This window comes from Poecile atricapillus, chromosome 11 (assembly GCF_030490865.1).
Source record: "Poecile atricapillus isolate bPoeAtr1 chromosome 11, bPoeAtr1.hap1, whole genome shotgun sequence".
Taxonomy (NCBI): Eukaryota; Metazoa; Chordata; class Aves; order Passeriformes; family Paridae; genus Poecile; species Poecile atricapillus.
Genome location: NC_081259.1, coordinates 10,189,164 through 10,210,471, shown reverse-complemented (window position 1 = coordinate 10,210,471; position 21,308 = coordinate 10,189,164). Strand labels below are relative to the sequence as shown.

The following is a 21,308-nucleotide window of genomic DNA, read 5'->3' as shown; positions in this document are numbered from 1 at the left end:
GCGCCCTCGGGACGCCGTGCAGCCCGCTGTGAAGCCGCTGCCTTTGCGGAGGTGCGGGGCCGCTCTCTGAACCTCGCCTTCCCAGCCAGGCGGGTTTCTCTCCCGGGAAGCTCCATTTTTAACATCTCTGCCTTCACCTCACACCGGCAGCACACGGCGGCACGGCCGCCTGCCCGCCACTGACACCTCCTCAGGGTATCTCGGGGCCCGCTACTCATGTGGACAGACTGGAACCCTCTCAGGTCTCCGGCCAGCCCAGCCCGAGGGCGCCCTGCCGGCAGCACCGCCCCGCTAGCCCCCTCCTCCTCCCGGGGGCGGTGCGCTGACGCGGCAGCGCCGCGGCTCCTCCGCCGGCCGAGTCGCACAATTATGAGAAAGAGGCGCCGGGCCGAGACCGCTGCCAGCTCTGGGTCCCGGTGCGGAGCCGAACCAGCGCCGTCCTCCGCGTCCCACGCCTCCCTTCGTCCCCGGAGCGTCGTCTTCGCCCGGCCTCTCCCCACCCAGCCCTCCGCTGCCGCCGAGCCCAGCCCCGATAGATGGAGACAGGCCCCGCCACCGCCGACGCCGAACCACGAGCAGGAGCTGCCCGGCGAGAGGAGAACCAGAGTCGGCGCCGAGACCCAGCCCGGCCCTGAGGAGAATGGTGAGAGCCGCGGGGATGCCGCGGCGGCGGAGCCAGGCGCGCCCTGCGGGGAGGGGGCAGGGACGGGACCGCCGGATCAGACCTGTCCCCGCCGGCTGCTGCGGCTCCCGGCCGCTCCGAGCCGCCGCGGCCCCGGGGCCGGAGGGGCCGCTGGGGCTCCGCGCTGCCGGCTCCCGTTCATCTCCCGCCCGCGGGCCCGGCCCTCCCGGAGCTGCCGGCCGGGAATGCCCCGCGCCGCCCTCCTCGCTCGGGGCCCGGGACACCGCCGGTCCCGCAGCCGGTCCCGAGCACCCTCCGCGCCCTGAGCAGCGCCGGGTCCCGCGGCGGAGGCAGCGCCGCTTAGAAACGCGAGCTCCCCGTTAGCGCTCCCGGTGCTGCCTCCGACCGTCATGGTGGTTCGGTCTAAAAACAGAATTCGCACGGTGCGGGTCTCCGGGCTGCAGCAGTCCTTCCCTTCTGATCTTTACACCTATTTGATTTTTGCAGTTTCAACATGTTATGCATAAGGGAGCGTATATACACTTAGAGATGTCTGAGTGTCTGCAAAGAAAACACAGTTTAAAATCTAGCTCTATAATCTGGCTGTTAAACGGTTCTTTATCCCTATAAATTTATTCCCTAATATTGAAAGAATTTAGAATGACTTATCGCATCAAGTGCTTTCAAGTAATTTTGAAAATACAAAATGTGAAGTCTAAATATATGGATTTCTATAGTCTGCTTAAACTTCTAGTAAGATGCTTGGTTTCATTTTAAATAAAGGTATTTCATTTCACGATGTTTTCTTAAAAGCCATGGGGATTTGTGCTCATGAATCTTCTATTTCTGAGTATATCTGTGAACTGTGTGGAAATGTGGGCTGTGTTTTTCTAGAAACTGCTAATCCAGCATTCTTCTAGGAAAAAGCTGAAAATGCAACCTTCTATTCTGACTTAAATCTGCCACTTGCATGGTACTTCTTTTCTCAGCTGAAGTGGTTTAATGTTGGGTTTAGTTTTGAGGAGTGGGGTATTTGGGTTTTTTTGTTTATTATTATTTTTTTAATTTAGCTTTGGTGTGTTTTTTTGGTGCTCACATAGCCTAGAAATGTACAGATTGATTTTTACCATCATCGTTCTGTAAATTCGAGACTCGACAGCCTTTCTGGCGCTATAGTGTTCTTGTAGTGTTTTATATTTGCTGTGTGTTTCCCAAATGTTTTGAAACCTCTGTTAAACAGGTGTTTTGGTTGAGTTGAATGTAGGACATTTTATGCAAGCTCATTTTGCTAAAAATTTCCCTGCTGCTCCATGATTATTTAGCAACTTTGAATAATTGCTGGATGGTGTCCAACATTAAATCAGGAATTATTCTAAGGAGTGAGTTGTTCACTGTGGCAATTCTGTCTGTTCAGTCTTTTTTTTTAAATGTGTCTGTGTGGGTGAGATAAGTGTCTGCTAGATCATTCTTCATACCTTCTGGTATGAGGCCATTCTTGACTTTGCTATTTCAAGGCAGGAGGGGGAAAAAACTTTGTACATGTGGAACTGTTTAGGCTGAGTTTGGACTGTACTTTGGTTTCCTGATGTACTATGATAGTGGTTTTGCTTACTTGAGCTCAGCAGTGGAAGGGTCATATTCACTTGTCATACAAAGGCACCTTGAAACATCCCCTTGCATTTGACAGTTATCTCACACTTCTAAAGGTACTGTATCAGATCATCTATCTCCCCACGTGGATTATCTTGGAGAGAGTTACTCCATTGTGTTTTAAACTTTCATTTATTTTCTTGTCCCTTGAGGCTCTGCCTAACTAGTCCTGCTGCATTACCATTTTGTCTTAGCACATCAGCTCAGTTTTCTCTGCTCTGCTGGTGATAGACTGCAGCATCCAAAGTCCTCTCTTTTTCTCATTGTTATCTTTGCCACTTGCTGTGCTTCCCTTTCCTGGAAGCTTTGGACCAACACCCAAAATTTTCATGCTTCTCTTTCATGGCCCGTTGATGAGGTGCATTTCTGTTAACCGTTCAATACTCATGGATGGTCATGGCAGATGAGCGTTTTCTAAACAGAGCAATTTTATTTCGAACTTAAATAACTGACTCTGACACAATAGGGTTTGGCTATATTGGTTTGCGCTTTGACTCCAGTAATGTTGCAGATAAATATCTAAGAGGACTTGTCAGAAATTGTGTGTGAAGAAAGGTGCTTGGTAGAATTTTGCAGTCTTTAAAGACTTTGAGAATGGATTTCTATATTGTAAAGCTTTGAAATACCAAGACAATATGAAATTATACTTCTCATGCCAAAATATTTAACCTGAAAAAGTGTATTTGTAATTTTTTTTTTAGCTGATGTTTATTTCTTTTGGAATTCCAAATTTCTTTCATCACTGTCTACGTGTGCTGTGATATTTACATGCCCTGTTTATTTCCTGAAACAAGCAACATGAGTTCTGGGGGGTTTTCCCCACTTTTTTAAGGGCAGACTGATAGTAAAATCAATGTGTGTGTTTTTCAGAATTGAAGTTTTGGTTTTGAGGTGGCGTTTCTTGTATATGTGAGTAATTCTGTCGTAGTGCATTTTACCTTTGGTGGTTGAAATTTCAGCAGCTGACTTTTCATCAGATAAATTACTGAATAATCTCAATCTCTGTGTGTATTTGGATAAAATACTTATATAATTATTAAGCTATGTCACTTTTTTACCTCTGATACTGACAAACGAGTCTGTGTGCTTCATTGGTTCTACAAGAAATAGTCCACTTCGCCTGTGGTAGAACTTGAATTTTTATTGCACACTTTCTTTGTATTCTCTGGCCTGAAGCCCTCTTTTTCCTCTGCAGTCTTGTTATTGTCCTTTTTTTTTTAATTTAATCCCTTTGCTTTTGGTCACATAATGAGAATGTAGAGGTGATGGTGTCGTATATCTTGATACATCCAGTATCACTAAAAGTGATCTACCTAATCCTTGGTTTCTGTAATTTTTATTATAAGAAGCTTTTCTTATGCTTAAATTATAGGTGTTTTTGTTTTTAACAAAAGAACAGAAAAAGTAAACCCCCAAAACCTTAGTGTTGGCTGGCTTTGCTCCCTGTCCTGGCTCAGCACAGGATTAGCTGGGCATCCCTGCTGCTGTGCGGGAGGGGAGGGAGGATGTGCAGGAGGGGACTTGTCTTTTCGGTAGCATCCAGTCATTAAGCAGCCAACCAGCTGCATCTCAGCTGGGTGGGACCACAGTTCTGAGCAGCAGTGGGGATCCCAAAAACAGTCTCCATCACAGCTGTTCCACTGATGGAAGGAACTAGTTTTCTTGAAGAGCGGTGAGGTTTTTTTCAGCCTTTACTCCTGTATTTTGCTTAGTTTGTAGAATGTGAGCCACTTTCTTTAACTGCTGGGTGTGCTGGACCCACAGAACAACACAAGTTTTTCTCCTCAGCCATTATGATTTTTGCACAGAGGAAGGGATGCTGTTAGGTGAGCAGAAGACAGTTCTTACTCCTGTGTTCTTTCCAATAAGAAAAGGCCAGTGAATTTCTGATGTGATAATGAAATGTAAAAAAACAAGAGAGAAACTGTATATGACTTTTTCCTTCCCAAAAGCTGGCTGAAAAGTGTCCTGAACATATGTGGAATACAGGAAGTAAAATAACTGTAATGCTAATAGTGATTCTGGTAGTTCTGAAAAGCTGCTATATGGAAGGACAGAATATTTAACTGCAGCAAGTGTTTTGACATCACATGGTATAAGGGGGTTGCAGGATTAGTCTGTAAGGTAAATGTGGTTGATTGCCAAGGAGATCTTAAAGTATGGTACCAAACTGACAACACATTAAAGCTTGGTTTACAAGTTATGCATTTTTTGTCCCTTAGCTAATGCAAAATTCAGATGCTACTGCAATGGTAGGTTTAGATTGAACCTTAATTATGAGAATCCTGAGTTGCATCACAGTTACAGTTTATTTAATCTTTATATTAATAAGAGCAGTACAAGTTTTTTTCCTGAAGATTTGTACAAACTCATTCTAACTTGAGCTGGTTCATGCATTTTGTTGTCACATTTTCTGAAATGTTTGAATACTCTGTGTGTGTGGCAAATGTGCAATTGCTGACTTTTTTGACATCTTTGTTTCATTTGTTCTCAGCTCAAGGAGGCTGGAATAAGATTTGTGTGAATAGCATATCTGTTGATTTTTTTACAGCTGCAAAATGAGAATTTTAGAGGCTGATTCAGTCAGTAATTAAGTTAGTACTCTGCTGCATGTAGTTGGACAACTGATGTTTTTAGATCATCCAGCTTCAGAAAACAGTGATTGTAAACCCTCTGTGAAGCTTTAATGGGACTTCATTTATAGCCTGTCCTAATTTACATCATATACAGTCCAACACCAAACGCTTATTTTGTTTAAATACACATTGTGTTTTGCAATGAGCATGCACCAGGCCAATACATAGTTTCAATGAGTATGGTTGTGTGCTTATAGTTTGTGTAAATTATGCACATATGAGCCTTACCAATGTCTAGACTTACTTGTGGTAATTTAATAGCAAGAATTTGAGGCCTCTTTTTGATTTGGAGAGCACTGGGCCTCTTTTTCAAGATTTGTAGTAGCCTGGTCAAGCTTTATGTTTCCTTGTTCCCAAAGCCTGGTCTGAATAACTCCCAGTGCTATTGGATTCTGCCTTTAGATTGTTTGCTGCTAAACTGAGCAGATGTAAAAAGAAAAAAGGAAAGAAGTTGTAGTTTTGAGAATTGGCATATTGCGATTAAGTTCCGGTTTGCTGATTTTATTTTTTTTGTTTGACTTTTTACTGGCAACCTTTTGGGTGATTAATGAAGTATATTTTTGCTATGCTACACTAAATCATTCTTGCTTGAGAATACTTTCTCAGTTACATCTCTAAACGAGTTTAATCGAAGTATTCAACATTTCACCATAACTGTAATCCTCAAAGCTTGGGAAAGTGTCTGTTACAGCTCAGTCTGTGGTAGCACAATGGTTTTTGTAATTGAATCTCAGTTTTTGTTCCGTGCTTTGTTCACACTTAGCTCTACCTAAAGTGCTACTTATTTTCTTTACCTTATCTACTTGATTCTTGTCACCTCTGCTAAGAATTTTCACTTTGTAGTCCCCTGACTTATGCTGGGTCAGATTTTGTAAGATGTTCCTGGCTGATAGTTCTTATCCAAATATCTGCTAATTTTTTCTCTAATGCTGCAGTTTTTGTGAGATATGGACTTGAAAAACTTGGCTCGAAAAGTTTAAGTTTAATAAATAAATCTACATTTATGCCTTCTGCAAATGAATTTCCAGATGCTTTGTTAGGAAAACTTAATTTCACAAGAATTTATTACTTAAAAATTTCTTGAGTAGGGGCTCTCCTAGAGCTAGTATTATTTAGCAGCGTAGTCCTTCCCACTCTTACTCATTTTATTGACAATATCTTTTCTGACTGATCTGGAGTGCTTGAGATGTGTTGCAGGAAAATAACCTCAGGTTAACGGTTGTTGCTCAAGCCCTTTGCTAGCTGTTCCCACGTGTGCCAAAGCCCTTCTTAAAGGTGTGTTGTAATCCAGTCAAAACTCCTCTAAACCCTGCCTGTCTCCCTTTCACCTGTCCCTTTGTGCTTCCTTGTGTGCTCACTCACTGGGGATCTAAATTGAATAAACTTCTTGTCACCTCCTTTCCATTTTTTTTTGTGGATTATTTTGCCGGTCATTTCCCTGAAGCAGCTTCCATGTGACTGCATAAATGCTGGTGCTGGTATGAGATAGGTTGGGATCATGTGCAGAGGCTTAGGAAAATGGGATTGTGGCACCCCAGACTTGACAGGAGCTGTGAAGCTGGATTGGAAGTGTGAAGTTGGATTGCTCTAAGGGGCCTGAGATTTGGTTTGTGCTATTGCATTAGGAAGTGTTCGGTTACTCTGTGCATCACCCATGGCACATGAATGTTTTCTGGGTTTTGCAGCCTTGTGCACAGGCAGGGATGGAGCTGTGCCAACACAAGTCAGGTTCCATAGTCCCTCAAAGTGTAAACCAAATTGCTTTGTAGCCTTGTCTAATTGTACTGCAAGCACATGCTGGCTATTCTTCAATACTCCTGTATCTAAATTCTTGTTCACAGAGGATGTTTTTCTTGACCTGCTTTTCTGAATGCGTGCTAACAGATTCAAGATCACTTGTTTTTGCCAGATGTGCTGTGCTCCAGTCTGTCTCTGAACTGAGCTGCACCAAGATGAGTTTGATCCCTCCCATCGGGTTATTTCTGTTGGCAAATGATTCACTGCTGGTGACTTGTCCTCGTGTAAGAGAATACTTCTGGATTTGTCTCAGTGTTCTTAGCATGCAGCTTTTTAGTGCTGTTCACATTCTTGTTTAACTTTCTGAGGGAGCTGAACCTGTTTCTTTGAGTCAGGAGAAACCAAAGCTGCATTCTGATAATGTATCTGCCAGAGCTCAGCACAGCAGCCATGTGGACAGGTTCAAAGACAGTCATGTTGCTCTACAACATTGTTAAAATTGCATGTAGATTGGCTTTGTGTTGTGAGTGTAATGCAGTATTCTAATTTGTGGCTAGAGCCAGTCTGAAAAAGCTGTTTCCTTTCAAAGCCTGTCCCTGGTGCTGCTGCAGGTCATGCAAGTCTCCAGGCATAACTTCAGTCACCTGGATAGGTTAAATTATGCATGTGCTTAAGTGACACATGATTAGAGCCTAAAAATACCAGTTGTGTAATTACAGAACTGTTAATCAACTTTCTCTTCAATTATAAAAATCAGTTAATCTACACGAGTAGGTGCAGTTAATGATGTTTTAAATGTCAAAGTCTTACCAGTTTCTCCTGTGCTCCCTGGCTGCATTATTGTCTGTACTTTGCAGAATCCTGTTAAACAGCAAGTTTAATAAAACTTCAACTGAATGCATTAGAAGAGTACGTAGCCAAGGGTGATCTGGACAAAGAGTTTGAGAGAGATTCATCTTGAAGGAACTCCTGCTCGTGGTAGTAACCTTGCACTAGTAAAGAATAATAAATCACTGGTACCTTAGCTGACAAATATCCTAGAGAACTGTCCAGGAGCGTAGCTTTGTCTGGTGTGGCAATGCCTCTGGCTGCAAAACTGGTTGGAAGAGGCTCAGTCCTCCTGATTTCACAGGCTCTTCTTTACTGACCCCGTTACTGCTGCTGAAGGCGTTCATGATATTGCTGCCGGCTGGCCTTGGGGACAAACAGCCCTGTGAGCACTCACTGGCCTCAGCCAGGGGCACAAAGCACCGATGTGGAGGTTGGGATGGACTTTTACCTCTTAAACTGGCATCAACTGGCCTGCAGCCAGAGACATTGAGAACCAGAAATATCCACTTAAATAACCTTTGCCCGTCTAATTTGTGCAACTTCAAAAAATGCTCTTGATGAGGATTTATACTTTTGCCTCATTAAGTAATTGTTCTGTCTTAGTCTTGGTTTCTTTTATGCAGAAAAATAATTTTTAAATTTTTAGCTGTAGAAAACCTACGTTTTGTGTGCATGCAGTTTTCAATATAAATCTTACTGCTCGATGTGCAGCACCAGGACTCCTTGTTGTTAAATTCTCTGTAATTGTTTCAAGTGCTTTAGTGAAACAATGTGGCCTTTTTATGTTGCTTATATAGGGAAAGAGGGCAGAAACCACTCATCACCCTTGTCCTGGTTCAGGCTGCCAGCTTGTGTTACAGGTGAACATTCTGCGTGCTGAAGGCTGCTAACAAACGAGTCATTGTGTGAATGTGTCCTCTGGTTGTGCTCGGTGTTTCCTGGCCCACAGGAGAAATATTTGGTACTGGGATAATCCCTCTGTGGGACAGCACAATGCAGCAAACCTTGGGCTGTGCTTTCCAAACAAAGCTTTTCTGCCTTCAGAAAAATCCTGTTTCCAGGTTGTAGAAGGATGTTTTCTGGTCACAGGCAATATGCAGAATAGAGGTAGACTTTGCAGAGAGAGGGAGGATTGTTCATAAGAGCTAATTAGGCAGTGAGTCCCCAGACTTGCTCAGTGGAGACCAAGGGGGATTCAGAGCAGCTTTTTTTTCTCTCTGCAAAGAGGATGTAGAAAAATTAGCACAACTGAGATAAGATTAGTAATTTTGACTATCCTCTTGGGCATCATTACTGGGTTTTGGGGGGTTTTCTGACAAATATAAAGATCTTGCATGTAGGACAAGAAAAATCTTTAGTAATTAATGTATTAGGAGTTGAATGTTAATTATACCATGAATTAGAACAAATCTTCAGTGCCAGATGAAAATGGTATTCTTAAACACAGGGTATGTGCCCCTCCAAAATGTGACCTTAGGCAAGATGTTCTTGCTTCATTGGCAGCTCTCTGAGAAATCAAGCAATACAGTCTTAACTTCATTTCCTTCCTGAGTATCAGGACGCATGTGCATAAAAAAAAAATAAACCTTTTTGTGTGATAGATCTGTAGTCTTTCCCTGGGTGCCTGGAGCTTGTGTGCTTTTGGGAATTATTTTGATGTACCTTGGCGATATGGTTAGATCAGCTCAACTCTTCTGCTATCCCAGTATCTTTCTGCTACCAAAGGGGATGTCCTACTTCCCTCGTTCCCACCTTGGCCTTGTGATTCTTTCTTGTGTCTCAGTAGTTTTCTGTCCAGTTTGCATCTGAACGTGTTTATTCTGACATTAAAGCTACCTACCTGCCTTTTTTTTTTTTTTCCCCTGAGAGTAATGTGCTGGTTTAGGGAGCTCAATCAGTTCCCCAAAGGGCAAGTGCACAACTGCAGGAGGGGGAGAAGTAGCAGAGGGATGGGTGGGAGGGCAGAGTAGGAACTTCCTCAGCTTGTCTTCTCTGACTGCACCCTCACTGTATAATTTGAAGGATTGCATCTGTAAAAGCAAATATTTCTCCTGTGTTTCTTGGCTTTGCCAGGACCTCCACCTCCCTACTGGTGTCTTTTGTTTCTCTAGAATAACTGTCTTCACTCTTCTCCCAGCAGGCCAGGAATGAGCCTGTCCCAGGTATTAGTTCAGTACAGCTTAGACAGGTCTTTGTGCCACACACCACACAGCATTGGTGAGTTTTACTGGAATTTAGCATGCTGGAAGAAATAGAAAACATTTTCCATGTGAAGTCATGTTGTGGTCTCTCAATATCATTTAATTAGTTGTTTCCCTTATCCTGGGAAAAAAATATCCCAAATCAAAATCTTAACACACCAAACAAAAAAAAAAACCAAAACAAAACAACCACAAAAAAACCAACCAACCAACCAACAAACCCCAAAAAAACCCAAAAAACAAAGAGGGTACCTTATTTCTAAAAATAATATATTTAGTTTCTGCGTAATTATTTAGATTTGTGGTATTTAACAAAAAAAAGCCTCTGAAAGCATCAAAAGCTCAAATAACCCTCAAAAAGAGAGGGTGGAAATTTTTAAAAGTGCCTAAATAAACATTGTATATTATTTCAGACAGTAATTAGCTGCTTTCACATTTCCTTAACAAACCTGCTTACGTTTCTTCTTTGCACTTTCTAGAGTAGAAAACAGAAACTACTTGAATAGTTTTAGTGGGGAACTTTATCTTCTGATAAGAGTTTAGGTACATGGATGTCTCTCAAAAGCTGTCAGAGTTCTTGTGCCCCGAGGTGGGGCTCTGGTCAGTGCTCACTGAGCAGCTGCAGGCTGAGCTGGCTGTGAGAGGAGAGCTGCTGCTTTACCTTGACTGGAAGTGTAACTGAATCCAGTAGCTCTTTGTTATAAGTTGTATTTAAAAATGCTTAAGTCTTTGTAATTCGACAGTAGGTGAACTATAGCAAATTCTTGTTTTGCCTTGCTTTTATGCAGGTCATCCTACTTTCTCCAGCCTGTTCTAATCTCCCAAGAAGTCTGATCACTTTAAAGAGTTGACCGAAACATTTGCTTCCCCTACTGTGCCTAACAAATACTGGCACATTGGTGTGCACTTATGTACAGGCAGGGAGAACCCAAAATTCCAGATCTGTTGCAGGTGGGTCTTTGGTTGTGTGTTTGCAGATGGGGCTCTTTCATAGTTTCAGCAGTTTTGATTATAACAATAAAGTTATTTTCCCAGATACTGTGTCTAAACAAGTTCTGTGAAATGTCATCATCCTTAGCAGTGCTGTCTCCTATTTCATGTGCCCACTCCTATGTTCTGTTGCTCATCCTTCTCACTCAAGCTATTCAGAGATATATTATTGATCTGCCATAATTAACATGGGCATAGGCTTCCTTTTTAAAAAATATATATTCAAAGAGTAGTCTGAGGCCAGCTATGTTAAAAATCTCTTAGTGATAACAAGTTTCCATTGCTTAGTGAGTTAATAATAGCCTACTTAAGTCAGGAGGCACCAGAATCTTTGCTGTGATGATAGAGAAATGTCTTTCTTTGTATGACATGAAAAATAAGTCAGATCTGTAAATTGAACAGGCTAAGAAAGTGGTAGAGCAGGACAAACAGCATCCACCCTTCCAGTTTGCTTTTGTAGTTGTAATGTGCTTCAGCACATTTTGAATTATTCAGATGTTCATGCACTTCATGAACTAGAAAGGGAGGACTTTCCTTAAATCTGCAGCTCAGATATCGCTGAAGTACATCCTTTGCACGAGGTGAGGGGGTTTGCAGCCTGTAAAGCTGTCTAGGAACAGCGGCTGCCAGAGCTGAGGTTTCTCATCAGGGAACAAAGCAGAAGCAAATTGAGGGCAGGATTAATTATTTGGCTGGTCACACAAGCCCTTTCCCACTGCTTTGTTTCCAGAGGTGGCCACCACTGCCTCCTTTCTTGCATCTGTGACAAGTGTTCCCTGTGTGAATGAGGGAGGTTGCTTCAGGAGACAGCAACCAGATCCAGACAATGTGAGTTGCTTTACTGCTGAAACCATGCCGCAAGCCTCATTCCTTCCAAAAATAAATCCAGAGTTTATAGGATTGTCTGTTGGTACATCCTCTGTGGCATGTGCAAGGTAAGCCCAGCACTTGCCAGAAATGTGAGGTATGAACCAAACTAATACTTCCATGTAGAATAGATCTGGTGAGGCAGGAAGCGCAGGGCTTTCAGCAGCCAGCACAGTGTGTCCCATCCGTCCCTGCGGAAGGGACCAGGGAGAGGCACCAGCCTTCATACCCACAGAAATGTTTTGACCGACTGAAAAAGACTTGGCATCGTTCTCTGTGTGTGTTGGTGAGTAGGAATGCTGACTCTGTCTTCCTGCTGCTCCTATTTAAGAGAGTGTGTAGGCTTGCAGTCTGCATCTGGTAAGGCGAGAATGATCACAGACTGCAGCTGAATCTTTGGAGCTGCGAGAGGTGAGGAGGATGCAGACTGTACAATTGTATCATTGAGGATAAGGAAGGGAAAGGAGGCTGGATGTTTGAAAATGTGAGAGATTTGAGGTTGGTTTATATGGGTCATTCAACATAATTAAAAGTGGATTTTAAGTGAGGAACCCTGTCAGGAAGAAGCAGGCACTGTATGACAGGCTTGAAGACATTCCTATATACTTTGCCATGACTTTTTTTGTTTGGCTTTTGTTTTAATCTCATTTGAACAAAGTGAATATTGAGAGTGAAAATACTGGCTGAAAAGCTGTAGCTCTTGTAGTTACAACCACACACACAACTTTCTCTATCCTTTTCTTTCATCTGTGGTGTTAAGTTTTAGGGAGTAAAGAATTATTTTCATCTTCTTTGAAAACTCAGTTGTTTGTTGCTTTTAGTTCATAACTTCAGTATATGCTTTGAAATACGTTATGGAATGCATCAAAATGCGATTGGTCTGTGAACTCAGAAGAAATAATTTATAGATTCTTTAGCAGGGCTAAAAATTTTAAGCTTTGTATTTCATTAGTTAGGAAGACTGCAAATATAAACTATTTGGAAATCAATTTACTTCAGCTCAGAGCAATGAAACTGGTTTACCTTCTGCTGTATTTTCTTTTTCCTACCAAATTCTGTCAATGAAAGTTGTTGGAAAATAAAATTTAAAATGCATTTCTCTCCTTGCTTCCCCTCGGGTTTTCTGGAGGCGTGTTCAGGAACAGCTTGCCATCTGCTGTGCTGACACATTCTCAGGGAGTCTCTGGTTTTGGCAAGTTTAGTTACTGTATCTGGTATAACTGGGCACTTAACTCTGAAGGTGTTTATTGTGATGTCAGCTGAGAAAAAGCCAGCTTGAAATTACACCAGTGGGTGATTGTCTTCTGAAATGATTGTCAACTGATGGTCCATTCCATAGTGACCTGAGCTATCTGTAGAATCAGTTGAGAAATATTTTCTAGATGTATATTAGTATTTATTTTATGCCTTGTCTGGATGGTGTATGCATTTTTAGTTTAATACTTTCTGAAAAAGAGGAGTAATTTTCTGGCTGGTCTAACTGCAGAACAGTACAGACCTTAACCTATTAAGCAAATAAATTCATTTATTTTAAAATATGCTGCATTTACCCTGAACTTTCCACTGAAAGACCTGTATTGCAGTTAGAAGATAACTTTGCCAACAATATGAGTAAAGTGGATTGAGTTTGAATGTAACAAAAATATACCAAAAATATTAAGTCTGTGGATTTTATTCTAGACCATCAGGGTTAAAAGTCACCACTTTATAGTGCTAAATTCTGTATATGAATTTAGAGTATTCTTATGTAATCTGCAGAAAAAAAAAATCCATAAACAACTGAATTATGTGTTTTGTAATCATACAGTGAAATAATTATCTCAAAAACAGACTTCAGATGGGAATAATTTTCATCGAGTTTGAGAGAGCTGTAAAAATCCCTTTTGACAAATCCCCATTACCGTTTGCATCCAAAACTTCACGTGGATTCAGGGAGTTCTGTGGTGGCTTCATTACGTCAGAGAAGAACTTGATGAAACAATAGCTACTCTGTTAGAGACCTGGATTGCTGTGAAATCTGTTCAGAGCAAATCTCCTGAACTGTTTAATAAAAAATAGGATTGCTGAAGGTTTGTTTTCAGCACTAAGGGAGCCATTGAGATGAAGATTCTTATCTTTACTCTCTGGCTCACTTGAGATTTGCTTCCCATGTGCAGAATTGACAGAAGGCTTTCTCTGACTGCCCTCTTTCCTTGCTTGCTTCAACAGTTTTTATTTAATGTAAACCCAGTAATTTTTTTGCTGTCAAACAATCTATTTTCAGGCCTGTAGCAGTATTTTCACTAGAGAAGTTTTTCAATCCAGAAAACTGGAGCTGTTTGTTTTTTTAGGAGTGCAGTGAAGCCTGGTGAGCTGTCCTGTTCAGAACAGGATCTTCAGCATAGCAGAGACACCTTTCGTGCATGATGGGTCTGTCTGAGCTGGTCACATTCTGTGACAAGAGATGCCCCAATTCATTTGGGGAAAACCAAAAACCAAACAACTTCTTGTAGATGAAGCTGCTAGTTGTTTTAGAGTAAGAAGTAATCCTGATGCAGCAGGTAAAATATCCTTGCAAAAATTTTCATTTGTAGTGAATTAAACAACAATTAAGATTAAAGCACAGTTCTTGTCATTTAGAGTGACGTTCTTCACAGGGATACATTAAAGCACTGCATAAATATCTTCTGGCATTGGGATAATGTCTGAGCCTCTGTCTTTTGAGTATTGCACATATACATACTTTCTATGGAAGTGAGTACAAAAAATTGAGGTTGACTGATACTGTAGATACTGATTTAGGAAAAAGTTTTGTAGGTGCTCTGTGTGTGTTGTGTATTCTCTGGACAGACAGCACTGTTATTCTGTGTCAAAGAGTTTTAAATGTAGCTCATAATACTAGCTGGCCTAAATGCTTTGATTTCTTCCCCCTCTTTTAAAAAAGCAAACAAAAACCCTCAAACTAAGATTATAGAAGTATGTAACTTTAAATTGAAGGGAAAGCTAGTAAATTAAATGCCTGGGGTTTGATGGAGCCAAGAGTTTAAAACAAATGGTAGCAAATATATGGCATTAAACTGTCTAACTTTGTTTTTTTTCCCTTCCATCTGCTTATTTGCTTAGTTGGCTGAAGTTTTGAAGTTTTCTCAAATGATAAGTGTTTCATTAAGAAACTGAGATGTGCTCTTATAGTATTTTTAATACAAAATTTTAACTATTTTCTTTGGTAGATAGACATAAGTGTCTTTCAGCTAGCTCTCCACCCCATACACAATGGTTTAGTTACTCAGCTCATCCTGGGCTGAACATTTTCAGTATCGTTCAGTTGACTTGTCCTAAAAACAAGTCCAGGTGCTCTGCCTGGAGTGTGCTTCTTACCGCCTTAAGGATTTGAAGCGACTACAAGAAATCTTTTCAGTGAGCTAATGATGTAGAGGAAGCTTTATAACATTATTAAAACATACCTGAAATTTTTCATTTGGAGCATTTTATTTATGGCTGCTTTTCCCACTAGGAGCTCGGTGAATTCTAAACTACTTGAGACGCATTAACCTAATTGGATATTGTATTTATCACAGTTGTTTGGCTTTGTTTGGCTTTATTCAATGTATCTAGCATAAAAGCAATAAGAAGGAGGTTTGTCTGGAATTTCTGCCTTTCAGCTATAGCTGCAGAAGCCCAGTTCATGGCTAGGGTTGGTTTGTCTGGGCAGGGATCACAGGTCAGTCCCATGGTGTAACACGTGTTTGGATAATGGAGTGGATTTCTGAGATAAGAGATCCTCTGGTAAGTCACAAAGAGTGTGTGTGGTATGCATAGTTATATAAGAAGCAGTAACTTCAAGTTGAAACATTGTCAGTGGACAATTCCTTGAATAGACAAGCTAAAGGACATTCTTAGTACAGTATGTCTCTTAGAAAGGTTTTGAAATTTATCTTGTTGGCTGTAAGTGACCTAGACAGATAGGACTCCTCTCTGGCCGTGCTAGCACGACTGGTCCTGCTGCACATAGTTTCCACTGTGTCTTCTTGTTTTCAGGCTTGCTGGAACTTTCTTGTTTTCAGGAAGAAATTTTCTTCTGTCCAATGGAAAATAAATGTTTCGGAAAATTTGAGGCAGTGGAGAAAGAATATAGAGTCTATACTAATTTTTAAATAAAGGACAAATAGAATTGGCAGATCTTTTCCTTGAGAAAGTATTGCGTGTATTGAACTGCCATATGGTGTAAGCAGAGATTTGAAAGATGAAATATGAGACGGTGTAGAAAGTGATATGATTTCTAAATTCAAAGCTCAGTCTATGCAATCAGTAACTGAAGTCCCTGTTACTGGCCCTCCACAAAGGTCACAGTTTGGCAAGTTATTTATTAGTTCAGGTCAGTTTCCTGATTCAGTGGGGAGCTTTATTGAAAAATTGTCAGGATTACTGCTGGGTTGGTATGCACTGTTGCAGGCTCCAGGGCAATGTAGTTGGGAAAAGTTAAATTTTAGTTTTGTAACAAATACTGTTACAATATTGTAACTTGTGATCTTACAACAGTATACAGTATCACAAAAGAGCAGAAAAAAATAAACTGGAATCTCTTTGTGCATGGAGAAGTTCAGGATTGCCAGCTAAAAATATTATTTATACCTGCCATATTTGTGTTACTTGAAAATCATGCAAGTCATTTTCTTGCCAAGCAGGCAGGCTTACTTTCTGTGGAGAGAATAATTCAGACCAAGCCTGTTAAATAAACTTTGAGAATTTCACAATAAGGCTTTGTCATATTGCCATGCATCAATTGCTAGAAATTAATTGTCTTCTTATTTTAATATACTGAATCAGAGGCTCTTAAAAACATGTGAGCCAAAGAGGGGGAGAGTGGTAGGTGGTTGATTTTTATTTCCGAGACCTGATCTCATCTCTTTGGTGATGTTTTTGTTTTTTGGGTTTTTTTAAATTTTCTTTTTTCACCTGCTATATGCAAAACCTGAAATTATAGTTTGTGGTAAAATGGTAAAAATTTCATTCTACAAAGAGACTTGCTAAAGTTATCCAGTGTGAATTTCAATAAAGATAACATATAAATCTTGAGCAGGTACATTTAAATAATCTCTGTATTGAAGCTTTGGAGTGCTAATGCTATTGCTGAATCAAACATAGCTAATATTAAAATGGCCATGGTAAAACTTCCATCTGTTATAAAAGGCCATGGGATTATCTTGGCATTTAGATACTTCCAGAAGTGGAAACAGTTGGGCACATTCTCTCAAGTTTGTAATTCAGCAAGTACTTGTGTAAGTTTTGTTTTGAATAGCAATTAAAATTATTTCAGCATTGATGAAACTGTTGGGAGAGGATGTATTAATTTAAAATGGTGTGAAGTATTTCTTTTAATCATGATCCCAGAGTGAGTATATCTCTTCTAGATGATTGAATCAAATTGTGTGCTTTCTGCTTCTTGATTTTCTTTCAGAAGTACTGAAAGACACAGTGAACTTTGCTCAGAAATCAGTACAACCAGGATGAGGTATCTTGTGAAACCTACAGCTTAAAGTCTGTGCAAAAGCCTTGTTGTCCCTCTCTTGGCAGCTTTGGGATGAGGAGTTAGTAGTTACTGTAGTACCTCTTCCAAAAAGGTAAAAATGAAGAATTTTTATGTGTATAGACAAGGTCCTGCCAGCATTGTTTGCTGAGAGGTCTTATTGTGGTGAAATTTTCATCAACTCATCTGAAAAGTGAAGATAGTTCTGGAATACTATAAACTATTAAAATTTTTCTTGTAAGTCTTAAATTTTATTTAGCCTGAGAGATTGAGAATGCACAGGAAAGAATATGGAAAGCTAAGTTTTTTTCCCACAAAAGGCAGTTTTGAAAGGAAAGAAAGTAAATAGTTGAAAAGTAGCTCTCTATATGTTGATGCTACTCGTGCTTTTTGCTAAAAGGCTCCTGACCCATGTTACCCATAACCATGGTGTAAAGTGCATCTTCTAAAAATACACTGGGAAAACAGAGCACTTGGAGCAGCAGGAGCTGTTACTGGAAACAGAGTTGGGGGGGTGGGGCTGTGTGTCCTGTTCAGATGATGAAAAAGCTTTAATAAGAGTAGGCAAATTTTCTTAAACAGTCTAATAACTTGCATATTGATTTTTGACTTCTGACTTGATCTCCTATTTAACTTGATCTTTAGCTGATGAGGAAGTATTTCTTAGAGGTAACTGCTGCAACTAATTTATACTTAACAGTGTCCTCATATCATCTTCCTTTTTCTGGTCATCGCAGGAACATTATGTAATAACAGTTCTTATTTACATGCAAGGCAATACTTCCTACATTTTTAATGTGATTTTTACTCATTTGTAGGACGTGTCCTTTTTTTTTTTTTTTTCCCCTCAAAAGAAAACAAGACCCTGGAATTAAGCAAATTCTGTATAAAATCTTCTGCAATAAAGATTAATTACCATACAGGCATGCCTCTAGAGAGAGTCTTAATTTTACCAAAAAGTTCCAAGTATGTTTTAACAACATTACAGAGCTACTTCTCCATAAATAACTGACTTGAGGTGACTGATAGATGTAGTGATGCTGTGCTGAAAATATTTGCACTGCAGAAGAATTTGAGAGAAATCCTTGAAGAGTGGTTGGAACTACATTCTTTAAGAGAAAAACTGATGAATGGTTAGTTGTTTTGTTTTGGGGGCTTTTTTTTTTTTTCCTCTTTTTTTGGAGAAGTGTTTATTTTGAAAGGTGGTGTTGGACATTGTGAGCCTTGTCCCCAGCTTTGATCACCTCTTAATAATAAAACAATATTGCGTGGAGCAATTGACGCAATTTCTTGTGGTTTATATTCTTTGGATTTTAACATCTAGCGTGTTATTCCTGTGATCTCTTGCTTCAAGGTGTGGTTTTGGCCAGCTGGCTGAAACATCTAAGTATTAAATTACTCTTCTGTATCTTTTTATATTCTAGAGGATCTGCAGAGTAAAGCTTAAATTGCTGCAGTGTTAAAGTAATGCTCAATTAAAAAAAAATTAAATACAAAAATTCCCATGTAAATAATGGGGACTCAGGCAGGAGAAAGTAGCTTCCAGGACAGCAACGAAGTATGACCTTGGGTATTTAATTTATTCCAGGCGTTTAAAGGATGAGTTGAAGTGTAAAATGCACTGTGTGAGTGCTCATTCTGTTCTCTTGGTTTTCCTTCCATGATTCTTTGCTGTGGATTGTACATCTTTCTGTCTGGAGAAGTGCCTTTACTCTGCAACTTTTCCTACTCTTTGGAAGAGGCTGTTGGCCTTCTTAATGTGAAGACAGGATCTGGAGCAGCAGTTTATTGCTGTCTTGATAAATCCATCATCAAAGTTCACTGAAGCAAAATATTGGAAGGTGATCATGATGAATAATGTAGGAAAGATCTGCTGAGTCTGGGAAATACTTTGAAAGAGGGTGGGCAGTTCAAGAGCAGTTTTCTGGGGGTCTTTATAAAAATTAACTGGTACATTCTTACTTGTAATAATGTCTCTGTATTATCTTAAACTGATGTTGAAGTTGCAGTGAGTGAAAAATGCATCCATCTTTGCCTAAACTTCTCTTATAATCTTAAATAAAAAAATAAATCTTAATTTCTTCATCACTTCTGCAGACCTCTGATTAGATACCTGTAATATCCATCAGTCTTTTTCCCCTTCTTGTAAAATAAAACAGTGTGAAATTTATCAAATCTTTCAAAAGGTAAAATGTAAATGTAGTACATTGCTCTTAGCGATGAGGTAATTTTAATGTCATCTCAGTAAGGATTTAAAGTAATATTGCATAAAATACAAATTAGCCTTCCAAGATTTTTTATGGTTTTAATTTCCCAAAGTCCTGTGTGAATTTTTTCCCCAGTGTATTGCTGAAACATGACATAGATATTATACATTATGATGTTGTTTAGCAACTAACTTAAGATTATTATGTAAGATAATATTAATGTGGTTGTTTAAAGCAACTGAAATTAAATTATGTCCAGTGATTAGAATTGTAAGCAACCTTAATTTCATCTTTCAGAACATGTTTCAAGTTTAACCCTAGAACACAGTTCAGAGATATCAATTAATTTTCTTTACTGAAATGAAAAGTTTTTTGATGAAGAACAAAGGTTATGACCTATTTATTGCTAGTTGAAAAGATTGCCAGTGCTGTTAGAATGTTTTCTTACCCATAATTTCAAGATGAATATTTCAAGATGAAAATTTCAAGATGAAACTTCATGAAGGAGGAAAATAGACGAAATTAGTATTATCTCAGTTTAGTGCAGGTAATTTTTAAAAATTTTACCTGTTTATTTTTCTTAGCAATATAGGGTAACAGTATATCTTAAAATTGTCTGGGTTGTTTTGTTTTTTTCTGTTACACGTTTATTTACATATTAAAATTTTTGCTATTTGAATGTTAGCTTTGAAAAATATTACTTCTGATTTTAAGTGATTCGTGTATACATACAATAGCAATTACATAATTAATGATTCTGGTTATCTCAACTTTTAGAGAGATGTATGAGATGCTTTTATAAGGTCATACATGGTTTTGTTAGTTTTTGAGAGAGCAAACCTCATATTCTAACTCTTGTTTCCTCAAAAAGCATTTTTCATTGCAAAGATATGTGATTTGTATTTCATAATACTGTCAAATTTTTTGTTTTTCAGTCCCAGAAATCCTGGATAGAAAATACTTTCACAAAGAGGGAGTGTGTGTATATTATACCAAGTTCGAAAGACCCCCACAGGTAAATGAGAAATGATGCAAGAATTCATTGCTGCTCTTTAATATTAAAAGTCAGTATTCTTATGAGTGTTGGACTGGTTTTTCTGTATGAAATACTGTCTTGGGTTTGTGCTTTCATGACTGGACATTGTTGCTCTGTGAATTGGATTTTCTGTTTCTGAAAGTACTTTGGCATTGCAGAAATTTCCAAAAAATGTTCCCCTGTTCCCTTTGCTGCTTCTTTCCACTCCTCTTACTGATGTCTGTGATCTGTTTACAGTGAGGGGGTGTGAAAAAGGAATTTCTGAAGTCAGAAAATCTCACAGAGATATTCTCTACTGGAATTTAAAAAACATCATTGTAAGTGTAGGGTGAAGTGTGAAAACCAACCTGACAGTGTAGGAAAAAGGGTGAAGAATTCATAGAAGAATAAAGAAAATCAAGAATTGAGGTGGGGAAAAGATTTACCAAAAAAAAAAAAAAAAGGGCTGAAGAAATACTTGCTTCTAGGGAAAGATTTCATTTTCAGATGAAAAAATCTTTTCAGATTTCATGTAATATGTAATAATTTTTCATCCTTAAGTTCTTAAAGGGGAAAAAAAAACTAGGCTGAAATATGGGGAAAGATATTTCTAGAGGGGAGGTTGAGGCTAAGAAATTTTGCATATCTCACATGCTGTTTTTATCTTATCTTAAATTAGAGGTGTGAAATCAAGCAAGTTAGTGATAACTGTAATGTATATCTAGCTGACTTTCACCATGTGTTACAGGTATAATTTAAGAGTTCCTATGATGATTGAGTTTGACGTCCATAGTCATGACATTTGTGTCACAGATAAAATAAAGTCAAATTGAAAATAGATTTAAGGCAGTTTTGTCTCCCCATATAGTTTACTATTGTAATTACTGATTTCAGATCACCTTTTTTTTCCTTAAGCTTCATATATGTGAGAGCAGCTGAGAAACCTTTTCTTCTGAGGTTGAGAAAACTTCTATTTCACTCTTTTGTTAAGAAACACTTATAAATCTCTTTTGTTATACCGGGGCAGGTTACTATTTTTCATTTAA

At 39.4% G+C, this 21,308-nt stretch overlaps 1 protein-coding gene across 3 annotated transcripts in view; it reads left to right on the top strand.

The window, feature by feature from the left end:
- Positions 1 to 324: 324 nt before the first annotated feature.
- TRPM7 (transient receptor potential cation channel subfamily M member 7) overlaps positions 325 to 21,308 on the top strand; it is a 52,052-nt gene continuing 31,068 nt past the window's right edge. For 2 of the 3 annotated variants that reach the window (XM_058846436.1, XM_058846437.1), the window contains exons 1-2: positions 513 to 643; positions 20,183 to 20,262. In XM_058846436.1, coding sequence (XP_058702419.1) covers positions 641 to 643; positions 20,183 to 20,262 — 83 coding nt within the window. In that variant the 5' untranslated portion in view covers positions 513 to 640. Of the gene's footprint in view, positions 644 to 20,182; positions 20,263 to 21,308 lie in introns of all 3 variants that reach the window. The other variant, XM_058846435.1, reaches the window with a different exon arrangement.